Raw genomic sequence first — 12,747 nt, forward strand, 5'->3', positions numbered from 1 at the left:
AGACGAAATAGTAAAAATTTAACTCTAGTCCCTGAAGCCAAATGCTCACTGCCGTACCAGCAGGCAGGAGACAGAGACACAGAAGCCTGTGATGACAAAGACACATCACACACCAGACAACCAGCCCCTAGCCAGAGATGACCGGCTTCCTATCAGACCTGGTAAGTACTTGGTGGAGTATTTACATCTGTGACATTTTTGTATGCTACTAGTGTTTCAAAGAAAACAATATCAGTATCTCAGTTAAAACAACAAGGCTCCTATTCACTAGAAGCATCTCAGAAGTGGTTCTGCCCACCATTTTGAGATATTACAGAAGTTTGCATTTTATATGCTCTGCCATCCATCTTTGTCATATTTTTATCAATATGTTAATGTTTCTTAAATGTTTTCATTTACTGGAAAATATTTGCTTGCCCTCAAACATAATTTGCTTTGCTTACCTGCTGAAAAAAGAGTTTTGTTAGGTATATCACTAATTATTTAGTGCAAGAGATGATAGGCAGAGGTTTTGAAAAGCAGGGAACGGGACTAGATGTTGGCAGCTGTGGCACCTTGATAGGGATGTTTGTGGGAGCCTGCAGCATTTATATCCTGGCTATGGCTGAGTCTTGAACCCTCACACATCAGTGAGGCATCTCCAATTAGAACCATGTCTCTTTGAGAAAGAGCTCCCAGCTCCTCTGGCCACACTTAACCTCTTGTCCAGGAAAGAGGAATATGGTAGGGCACCTCTGAAAGGCTGTCAGTTTTTCATTCATTCACAGCATATTCACGATGTCCTGCTGCAAAGGCTGTGGTAGTGTAAACCTAAGTGCTGTGCTGGTTGTGTATTTTCAGACACATATTCAACTAGAAAAAAATCAAAGTGGGATGCCTGTTCTCAAAGCTTCCAAGAGATTAAGATGATCATGCTGCTCGAGACAGGCAGGAAGGGAAAGAGTCCAGAACTGCTGGTGGCAATAAGGCCTAGAAAAGACACTTTCCTCCTACAGCACAGCTTGAGCAGAACCAACGCAGAAGGGAAATTCTGCCCCAAGACTTTACCTTGCTGTTCCCTCCTCTCCACCTAGGCAAAAAACCGTGGATTTCCAAGGGCTGCCACACTGACAGAAGCCAGAGCAGAAAAACATGCTACAAGAAATATCAGGGGTTTTTTTTGCCCATTTCAGACTTCTTTTTTTAAATTTTAGCTGTTGTGGGCAATTTCAGGAGTCTTTGCCACAAAACTTGAGTTGAGGGATCACTGCCCACTATTCAAGGGTCTGAAGGGTAGCTAGCACAGCAGCTGCACTCTCAGATAAGACAGGACTGGTGTGGGCACAGAGGGCCTGTTCACTACTGTGGGCATAAGTCTGAGCTGCAGATAGCCTGGCAGATAGCTATCTCCCCGATAGCAGAGAGAAAAGTAAGACCTCCCTCCTCAAAACCACTCTCCCATGTATTAGCCCTGGATTGTGAAATTATCTTCAGATTACTACTCTGTTGACTAATTATCTAGGAGCAAAGGGAAATGTAGTGGTTTCTATAGCTAAAGGCTGCATTTTCTTGAGTGGATGTAGGGAAATCACACGAGGATGTACAATTCACACCAGGGCAAGCAGAGGGAATATGCCTAATTGCAAATCCCTTGAGCAAATGAGATGTTTCTGGAGAATGAAAGACCCATTTAAAGAATGGCCTGATGTAGCTACAAGCATAAGAAGATTTTGGTTTACCTCTGCAGGTACAGTACCAGGGGCTCTTTCAAATGATCACTGTCCTGGGGATTGGTGGAACATTCCAAATTGGCTTTCAAATTTCTACAATCACCTACATGTCTCAGGTAGGCAAAGACACATGTGGCACACTGGTTAACAGCAGCACTGAGTCTATATTCCTGTTTGAGGATGCTCTTCTCTGGCAGTCAGCAAGGCTTTAATCACAGTATTCTTCTCTCACGATTCTTTCCCATTACTATGCTATCACATAAAGCAGAACATGTCAAAGTGTTGAAAACAGAAGAAAAGAGGGACTGCAAGTTGTTGTTTATAGAACTGTTTCTCAGAAGATGCAGACTGACTGGGGTGGCCTATAAACCTAGAGCACATGTGCCTACTTCAGTGGTCTCATTTGACACTATTCTTCACTACAAGTCCGTGCCTCATTTCCTCAGATTTCAAGGACAAAAAAACAAAGAATGAACTCCTTTTAATGGCAAAACGAACACACCATACTCTATTACACTATATCTATTAGCTAATGCACACTTTTAGAGTTTATAAGAAACAGTGACTTTAGCTGAAGCAACAAAATTATGTTATAAATATAATAAAATACATGCACTGGAGTCACAGTTATTGTTAATGAAAATTCTTTTTTCTGTCTCAGCATGTTAAGGCATTCATTAATGAAACTTGGCTGGAGCGATATGGCTACCCCATCCATCAGGATAACCTCTTGTTCCTATGGTCTATCACAGTGTCCATCTTCGGTATAGGAGGTCTCTTGGGTTCTTCAGGAAGTAGATACCTAACTGTCAAGTATGGCAAGTAAGTATGTTTAAAGACAGTTTGACAATTGAATTTTAGCTTAAGGAAATGCCAGTTGAGGTTTTGAAAGTGAGACAGACTTTTAGGCTTAATCATGGCTGTAATACAGCCAGCTTAGTAGTGGTGTCAAAAGATTTTGCTGCTTCTTGCCCTTGTCCTGTGGCACGCAGTAATCAACTGTGCTGCCGGCCTGTCACACCAGACACCATTACTCAGGTTGGGTTAGTCTTGGCACAGAGGAAAGGCAGCCCCCCGGCTGAAGACCAAATGGGTTTCTTGGAGGTGCTACTCAAAATATAGCAGCATTGCGATGATCTAAGTGTTACATTAATGTGTTTCATAACAGATTTTCAAATGCAGAAACGCTTTAAGACTTTTTTCTCCTTCAAAACCCAGAAGCGTTCCCAAACTCCCAGGACTAGCTGTGTGCCAAGGCACACCATGAGTCCAGAGTATCCAGTGCTAATAGTGTGGAAGGGTTTATTTTCTCCCGGACCATATATGTATAATTTCACAAAACTAGCAAGACAATTTCACCCAAAACATCCTACACGCTAGGAGCTTGTGCCATCTCCCTTCTGATTTACAAAAATTCTTTTTACTTTCTTGCACTTACAGAAAGAAATGTCTCTTGTGCAACAATCTGCTCATGATAGTGGCAGCATCCATCATGGGATGCAGTAAAATAGCCCGGTCCTTTGAGATGATTCTAATTGGACGCTTCATGTGTGGAATAAGTGCAGGTAAGTGATTTCTCCCAGAGATCAGCAGGCTCTACCAGAATTTTACATCACTATTCGAAGTAAATAATAAAGCTTCACTAAGAAAATAAAATATTAAAGTCAGTGATCCCTTGTCAGAAGATCTTCTATAACACCCAGCAATAAAGTGCATAATTACTACTAATTTCACTGATAGCAAAGGAAATTCAGCTTTGCCAAGAGCATGAATATTCAGACCTGGAATGTTTTGATACAATATGAGACAAGGTTCTTTTTCTGATTGAAAAATATGTATAATAATATCTTAGTTTTGGTTAACAGTACTGAAAATCATATGGTATATAGTTTAAAGCTGGTATTCTCTTAAGATTCCAGAGAACCAGGCTGTTCAAGGCCATGACCATTTAATTTTGACTCTCAACATATTTCAGGAATGTTTTAGATGAAGCAGGTATTCAACCTGCTTCAAAGCAGGAAGTCCTTGGGGTTAGTAAAAAGAGCTGGGCATAACCAAGCAAATTCACTCCTGCCAGGTAGATCACATGCAGCAAAAACATCCTGTGATAGTATCAGTATGTCTTGTATTTGTCTCCTACACAAAAAGTTTCCTTTCTGTTCATTTTGGATATTCACAGGGATGCCGATTTTAACTTGTTTAATTAGAAATTAGTATCTGTTTTTCAAATAACCAGATTTTGTACATTTCTTCTCTGACATACATTTGTATTGAAGAACTACAGTTGTATTTTGAGAATTATTCACCCACAGGGGCCCTGCTGTGATCTAGAACCTGTATCATGCCTCATGCAAAGACTTTATTTTTATTAAAGAGATTGCATATCCCCATTGCTTTGCCATCCCATAAAACCAGGAGAAGAACATGTTGATTTCAAAACAGATTAAAGGAGCTGTAATCAGCATATCAGGAAAAAGCTCTTATTCCTGCACTAGTTTTCAGCATGTCTGTACTTCACTAACAGCTGGAAACAACAACTCTTCCTGTAGTCATCAAAATAATTGCTGGATGGTGGAAAAGAAATACTTGTGTCTCCTCTCAAATCATGTACAAATCAACATTGAGTATAGCCCTGTATATTTTAATCTGCTATGGATCTACCATACAGCTATTCTATAGCATCGTGTCAGAAAAGGCTGAGATTATGTCAGTTACCTACAAGCAAACTAAGTATTTCTACAGAGTGTTTAGTTATTCAGCACTTGCATACTCTCTGTCCTTTGAAACAGGCTAAGGCTCACAAGAGATACTATGATGAGGCTGCACCTACACCACAAAGGGAAAACTGTACATTTCTTAAGATCAGGAAACTGCACTGTGCAGAGAGGACAGGAACCTAACACTTTTGAAGAAAGGGTTAGAAAATCTAGTACTGAAAAATCTCATGTGTGGTTTGAGGTACGAGCAATAATTTGGTGCATGAGGCAGCTATATTCTGTAATGCTTAATTATTTACGTGAAATTTTATTGTCAATGGTTATGAATGTCTTCTTTCTTCTCTCCCATAATTCTCTTCTCACCCCAAGGTCTTTGTGTTCCTCTACATCATCAATACGTTGGGGAAATTTCCCCTAGGAAGCTACGTGGATTTGCAAACTCTACTTCCTCTTTCTTTTGGTCACTGGGAAAAGCCGTAGGGCAAATTTCAGGACAAAGGTATAATACAATTGATTTCCCACACGATTAATTTCTGTCTCCTCTACTTTTTGCTTCTTACTCTGCTTTTCCATCCATTTTTTTCTCTCCTCAAAACCAATGCAGTAAACTTTTATTCTACACACACATTTTATTCCTGCCAGGGAGCTACTGGGGAGCCAGTACCTCTGGCCCATGCTGATGGCCTCCTGTGGACTTCCAGCACTGGTGCAGCTGATCACTCTGCCCTTCTTCCCCGAGTCTCCACCGTATCTCCTCATGCATAAAGGAGACCAGGAAGGCTGCAAAAAAGGTAACTGTGGGCTCCAGGTTCCTGCTCCTCACTTGACTTTCAATTGTTTTGTGATGTTTACTCTCCCCATATGGAAAAAAATAAACAGGACAAAGTTTTTCCTTGCGTATTTCTAAAATGACTCTGTGAATACCTACTAAGTGTATTTTTGTTGTAGTCCCCACAACGAACATGAAGCTACTTCTCTCTACAGTTCTGTATTACAAAACCTTTTGCATTCAGCTGACACCACTTGTGCAGTCAGTCTGATGATAAATGATAAATGACTGTTTGCACTGCAGACAATGCTGCACTGCACAAGGCACCACTCACCTCTGGTCATTGGTTGTGTACCCTGCTTATACCCTGAGGGAAGGAGGAAGGGAGAAAAGTGGACCCATGGGCAGGGAGGGACTCACTGTTTACCCCTAAGCCCCTCTGTCAGAACAGATTCCTCTGTGCAGGAGGGGAGCAGGGCTCTGGAACACACTTTAGAATATCTCTGCCACAGTTACAGGCCATGCATGCTGTGCTGCTAGGCACGTGCAGCACCTACTCAACAAACTCATTAGGCAACAAACAAGAGACAAATTAACATGGAAGGTCTCACTCTCCTTCTCCTCCACAGCCATAAGGCAGCTTTGGGGTGAAGGCCATCACCAAGCAGAGATTGATGACATCATGAAAGAGAAGGCAACAATGAAAAACACCAAGATCTTGAGTGTCCTGGAGCTAATGAAAGAACCAGCTTTCCGTTGGCAGCTGTATGTGATAGTTATTCTGACTGCCACAGTTCAGCTATGTGGCATCAATGCAGTTGAGTGTACTTCCCCCTTAAAAGTCTCAAAACACTTATGGACATCATGGAGACATCATGGTTCCCAGGAGTTCCCTCCATTTTTCTCAGACTTCTCAGGCCACAACTTGCTGTCTGCCAGCCCTGCTACAGGGCAGCAGTAACAGACTGCAAAGCTTGGCCGGGCTCTTCATGTGACGTTCCATTGCCCGGCTCTTGGTTCTTGCTGGAGTTACCTTCCTTGGTAGTTAGGCTTATTTAACAGCCATTTTTGGAAGCTGTTACAAGGCCCCCAGAACCCACTCTTATAAATGAGCCTACCCTATATTGGCAAAATCTGCAATGTAGTTTTATGTTACTGCTGCTATTTGCCCCCCGGCTCTTAGCATCCTCAGATGTTGGGATGGCAGTATGCTCACTCTACCTTTAAAGCTAATCAACGAGCATACTTGCTGTTCTGGCAGCTTCTGCAGTTCTCCCCATCTTCCTCACAGCAGCACTTTTCTGTGATTGTTTTGAAGCCACAGTTTTGCAATTGCCTGCATGATTCTTCCACTTCTAACATCGTGGTGCAGGAACATCTGCAAAGAAAATACACAGTTGAGTCTAACACAGCTTAAACTGGAATCTTCACCATCTTAGCATATGTCCAAACAGTACCAGGCATACTTGAAAAAAAGAGATGCTTATTTTACTCCCTCACGACTCCATAACACATGCTCTTCTTTCTTGAGAAAGTAGAATACATCCTATAAGATGTTTTTGGATGGGCTCTAGAAGTGATGAAATACCTGGCTGTTTCTGAAAGCACCTAAATCTGTGCTCTCTGCAAATCTAATTACATTGCAGTGCAGGAGATCCTTTTATCCCAGCATTTTATCTTTTATCTAGCGAATGAATTAATTAATTACTTTTTATAATATTTTTGTTTGCCAATAAAGTGAATACTACCAAAAAGAGTGCAGAATTCTAGCTCACTCCAAAGCTAAGCTGCATGTTCCTTGGTTAGCAGCTCCTATCTAGGGCAGTGTCACACAGGCATGGGTAAGAAATCAGCTATTTTCTTTTCTTACTGTTTAATGTTTTTTTTTCCAGATCTATTTTTATACTTTTGAAGTCCTCCAGGCAGCTGGCTTTGATGAAAAAATGATATCCTACATGACCCTCTCTGTTGGACTCTCTGAACTCGTAGCTGCTGTAGTCTGTGTAAGTCACATTACAATGGGAATGGGTCACAATTTGTTCTTCTGGCTCTGATATCAGTGTGATTTCTGTCCTTTAGAGCTCCATCATTGAGCGACTGGGCAGGAAAGTGCTCTTAAGAGGAGGCTATTGGATCATGGGTTCACTGCTAGCTGGTATTACCGTGACTCTCTCCCTACAGGTAAGGCAACTCTTCTCATGGCAGATCTCTTTCCATTATCTATTCTATTTCTAACCTCCGCTCACAGGCAGGACCATGCTACTGAGAAAGGAAAGTGAGGCTCAGAAGTGCCAAAATAACTTCTGTGTTAACAGCTTACGCTTTGGGACAGGTAGAGGGGAATATCCTAAAGACCAAGCTTGTCTATGCATAGGAGTAAACCCTCTCTCAGCAAGTACTCTGTTGTACTCCTGCCTTCCTTTCAACATGATCCCATGAGCTCAGCAAGGAATACATAAAACACTTGGAGACTAGCACTGATTCCTGATTTCATCAGACTGCAAGGACCAAACACTGTCCAGCATAGATCAAAAGCCAGTCCTAGGAAAATGGCCCTTTCTATTCGTTCAGTTTTTAACAAGCGACAAGAAAACCCCAGAGTCTTTGCATCAGTTAATTTGAAATTTAACTTTGCTGTAGAAGGTACTGGGAATGCACATATCTGTTCACAGACTATAGACCAGGTCACTTCTATAACACTGTGATATGGCTGTATCTTCTTCACAAGCAAGTTTTCTGGGTTACCAGTATTTGTCCAAAAGCTGCTCTATAAATGCTACTGTAAAATTAACCTTGAAGCAAGGTGGCAGCAGACTTCCAGTTTTGCTTCATTCATGAAGGATCTCAAACATAGAAGAGAGAAATCTTTTTCCCTAAAGTATCGAGTCTAATATCTTCTTGAATAAGATCTAGGAAAGTTCCTTTTCAGTACCAGTTATTGAATGTATCACTTAGCAAAAGTGAAGAAAGATATGATTTGGCGTTCCCACACCTGTAAGAGTTGGGGGAAGCACCATGGGGTCAATAAGAAAGGAGGACAGGGTGGAAAAGTACTATTCAGACTTCCTTTAATTGAAGACTTCCAAGCTTGACAGCTGCTCTACACTAGCAAACCTGCTTCTCTACTCACCTAACAAAAACCTCACTGCTCTGTCCACAGGGAAAAGCACTCACAATTCTCTGCCAGTTCCCACACACTGTATATTTTTTCTTGCGGTGATAATGTTGGAAAACAAGCAGCATTTCTCACCTACAGTGATTAACAGATTTCACCCAGAAGTTTGTTACATTTTTGTGTTGTTTTTTTTTTCTCAGGACTGGTATTTCTGGATGCCATACTGCAGCCTTTGTCTGATTATCTTGTTTGCAGTTGTCTTTGGAGTTGGGCCAGGTAAGTATTCATTCAAAAGAAATAAAGGAATCGAGTCACATGAGCTTATTAATATGGCTAGGAAAATACTGCATAATATTGCATAACATTTTGCATAAGTAAATTCATTTAACCTGATCTTGTAGTCATTTAAACAGTGTGGGTCCAATCATTGGACATAAACTTCAATGCCATCAGGTTTGGGTTTTGCTAACAAGAGGAAAGGAACACAGTAAAAAGCACTCATTGGAAAAATACAGCAGAAATAGAGCAAAAGCAGATGGGTAAAATATTTTTTTTTAAATACTAAGAAAAAAGAAAAAGGAAAACCCAGAGTTCATTGAAATTCAGTGTTGTATAATATTACAACTTATCCCACACAGACAGCAGTTCAGAAGACCTACTTTTGAGTAATTCTGTTCCTAGCATATACTACTTTTTCTCTTTAATTTCTTTTTTTTTTAAGCCTATTCGTTTTTAAAATATTTGCCTTTCCGTATGGCAGGGTAGGCTTATTTTCCTAACTCAAAGCTGTCAAAGTCCTGTGACTTCAAAATGTAACCGAAATGCCCAGGAAGTGAATCCAGGAAGACCCCTCATTGGTGATCTAGCAGTATCCTGCTGGGAATTCTTGTTAGTAATATTAATTGTTATTCCATCCTTAGACCGCTTCTTTCATGAGAAGATGTCAGGCTTTCTCAAATGTTAACTACTTAATTCTTGAATCTCTCCAATAAATGTATTTGAATAGTTTACTACTTTAATAAACTGATGTCTAGCAGTTTGTAAGACACCACAAACATTTTCTTTTCTAAAACGGAGACACATACTCAAGTCTTTTGAATGCCAGTCCATGACAGTAGCATCTATTTCCTAACTGTGTAACAGTAACACTCAATCCAATGTTCAAATCAAACACATCAGCAAGTAATAATTCTTATTCTTCTTTCCTTTCAGCTGGTGCCACAGTTTCCATTAGGGTTGAAATTTTCAAGCTCTCATGCAGACCACCCGCCTTTGTGATCAGTGCAGTTCTGAACTGGCTGGGCGTCTTTGTGATCGGAACAACCTTCCCGTTCATTGTGGTGAGTGTCTTTCCCTGGGACACTCCCCAGGGGCACTAAGCTCAAGTCAGCCATGGGAGCAGAAGGAAGAGCATCAGGAGATGACAATGCCATATTAGTCTAGAGTGGCCTTGGCAGCTGCTCTCCCCTGTCCGCTTTTGCAACTGAAGGTCCCCGATTTTCCTAAGATACTTATTCAGACCGAAATATTAGTCAAAGGTCAAAATGCAAAGAACTCCCTATCAAATGCAAAACACTTTGGGACTCAAATACAAGAACTGTGCCAAAAAAGTGACAAAAGAAAAGATAAGCTCATCTTGCTCTCTTTCTCATTTTGCTCTTCCCTGCAGGAAAGACTCAAGCACTTCTGCTTCCTCATCTTTATGGGGGTACTTTTCACTTCAGGGATGTTTATCCACCTATTCCTTCCAGAAACAAAAGGGAAATCAATCGTGGAAATCACAGAAGAATTCAATAAGCTAAACTTTAAAAAGAAGCGTATTCCGTCAACTCCAAATCATGTCACAGAGAATTACACCTTCTGCACCAGGCTTTGACCGGCCGTTAGGGGGAGCCAGGTTTTCTTAAAAAAGAAGGGAAAAAAGACATTCGCTGTTTTCTGACCAGCAAGTCAGTCTAAATGCACTGTCAGCTTTCACATCTGTCACTTACAAGGTTCCCATTTTGCCAAACCAGCACCTTTCTCAAGCACTCCACTCTGGGCAGCTTAGAAAAGGAATGATGGCTGATATTAACAGGATAGACTTGTGTGAATCATGAGCATTTTGGCTTAACTTGCTGATGTGTAAATCTCCTCTTAGCAGGGCAACTAATACACATTGAAACTACATGTAGATTTTATAAACACTCTGCTGCACACAGAGAAAGGGAAGACCTCTGATTCCTTCTCTCTCTGTGATTTCTGAGTGTGTTTTTACAACCCTGAAATGGGAATAGTAAAGTTCTTGGCTTGCTATCTCTGGCTAGGGTTCAACGCATAACAGATTAAAGAAAAAATTTAGTGGAATAGGAGAGTAATTCTTTGTTTCTGTAGACACAAATGAATAATCAAGCCTTGCCAGGTTCCCATGCATACTGCCATGTTGTGCTTGTGCTGTATCTAGTTTGACAGACTTCAACCCTTTTGGATTGAAGTTTTCCATGTCAGCAGCCATCCTTTCTTTGACTTAAATTTAATTTTTTGCTAAAAAATCAGCCATTTGATTCTAAGTTCAGACTTGTTCGTGAAAAAGTATGGGGGAAAAGTTCCTATACAACTCTTCCCAATGAATAGTGCCTTTCAATGGCAACACAGCTAAAGGACACAGGGGCAGAATCCAGTCACCATAAAACACAAGCACCTAGAGTCATTTTAGATACTCTGTGCTATCTTGCCCATCACCATCATCATCTTGAGTCTGTAGCTCCTCTTCCAGGATCACAGTTCTCACAGATGTCTCATAGGCTGTGAATCCCATAGCAATTTAGCTGCTACTTGCCTTTCTGTGACTTTTGGCTACCTGGACCAAATTTACACCAGAAGAACTGCCCCAGATTGGAACTCCTGACTGTAACAGAACAGCTGTTGCTTTACTGTTCCTCTTAAAGAAATCTGTGCAGTAGCTTACTGTACATACAGCAGACTGTCAGCAAAAGCTCAGTCATGTCTCCATCTCTTGGATACATGCAGGGCTCCTGCCTAGGGTGTATTTCTCCATCATGACTAAGAAGTGATCACATATACTCATATTTCAGGGATGTGCAATCAGTACAGACTCTTCAGTTATTGTTCACTGCAAGTGTAGATACTGATTGACAGCCGTAGAGATGACTGTAAATATTTTATGCCAGACTCATACAGCTAGGTAAGACTTGAGTAAAAGTGGGAAATGTAATTCCAACATAAGGAACTTCTAAGGTGTTCATTTAAGCATTTCCAACAACAATTTATGGTTTATTTTACAGTCTCTCATAGGACTTCTGCCAATTTTTACAAGCATGTCGTATGTATAAGGATAAGGAAACAAAGTGAGAGAATATGTTAAAACATATCATATGCAACTTTTCTAACTTCCAGATTTAGTGTGGTATACCATACCCAATGATCTCTGTTGTAGGAATGGATGCAATATAATTTTCTACACTGATCTATAATCAACATCTGTGCTTGAGTTCACATACTGCAGGCTTTCAAACTGTGAATGATCTTCAAGGCAATCTGATATCGAGTTCCTAATTCTTCTTCCTGCTATACATAGTTAAAGGTAAAAAGAGGCTGTGAGCCTTAAAGGATAGCCTGATCTTGTAAGGTACCACAGGCATTAATTGCACCAGAAACTTTTTTAAAATATGCAAATTCATGGGACTTTTCTTTAGAAGGTGTCTAATACTCTGCACGTTTTCCATTATTGAGAGGCTAACACAATCCTAGTAGCAAAGCAATACTTTTAGGAAGAACAGAAACAAAGCTAAGGCTCACAGTAGAGCACACTACACAAATTAAAATCCAATCTCTAGATTGCACAGTATAATAAGTGGTTTTAACTCTGATACTGCTTTGAGTGGCATAGTTACATCAACTCAAAGAAGGTTATTGAAAATATGAATTCAATTGTTCATCTTAACTGCTGCTTATTTTTAATTGGAAATGTTAAACATAATAAAAATGGCACATTGCCTTGTAACAAAACTTCTGGCCTCCACAAATGTTTCTTTCCCAATATCAGGACCTCCCTTAGGGACAGATGACTAAAAAAAAAGTTATTGGTGTGCGTACCCTTCCCTGATTGGGGTTTTTCATCATTCCTCTCTTTAGTATTGAAGGACACCTAAGACTTCTCACTAAAAGATAATCTACAAAACATGAATTGTCCTTAAAGTCAGTAAAGCTCAATAATTCTGTAGTGTTCCATATACAAATACACATACACATACATGATTAAAAACTAATAGTTGTTTGCATACAACTACCAATATAGAGATGAAATCTCAACTTTTTGAAAACAGAGTTCTCTTTTCCTAACCAGTCATTCTGAAAACATCTTTCATTCCATTACAACAATACCTGAAGTCTTTGGAAACATAAGCAGAGTGGCACCACGTAGCATTGCTGGAGTGA

General features: G+C 40.4%; 1 protein-coding gene across 3 annotated transcripts; it reads left to right on the plus strand.

Annotated features, from left to right (window-relative positions):
- Positions 1-12: 12 nt before the first annotated feature.
- LOC134522823 (solute carrier family 2, facilitated glucose transporter member 11-like) lies at positions 13-12,296 on the plus strand. Of its 3 annotated transcripts, none has more exons than XM_063350986.1 (12): positions 13-161; positions 1,727-1,825; positions 2,462-2,531; positions 3,150-3,274; positions 4,796-4,925; positions 5,069-5,217; positions 5,825-6,012; positions 7,088-7,198; positions 7,275-7,376; positions 8,511-8,586; positions 9,523-9,650; positions 9,980-12,296. In XM_063350986.1, the coding sequence occupies exons 1-12, from the start codon at positions 92-94 to the stop codon at positions 10,184-10,186; spliced, it is 1,455 nt and encodes a 484-aa protein (XP_063207056.1). In that variant the 5' UTR covers positions 13-91; the 3' UTR covers positions 10,187-12,296. The 3 variants fall into 3 exon arrangements, with proteins under 3 accessions (XP_063207056.1, XP_063207055.1, XP_063207057.1); XM_063350985.1 differs by having other exon boundaries at positions 2,371-2,531; positions 9,980-12,293; XM_063350987.1 differs by lacking the exon at positions 1,727-1,825 and having other exon boundaries at positions 33-161; positions 2,371-2,531; positions 9,980-12,294.
- Positions 12,297-12,747: the final 451 nt, after the last annotated feature.

Source organism: Chroicocephalus ridibundus, chromosome 13 (assembly GCF_963924245.1).
Source record: "Chroicocephalus ridibundus chromosome 13, bChrRid1.1, whole genome shotgun sequence".
NCBI lineage: Eukaryota > Metazoa > Chordata > Aves > Charadriiformes > Laridae > Chroicocephalus > Chroicocephalus ridibundus.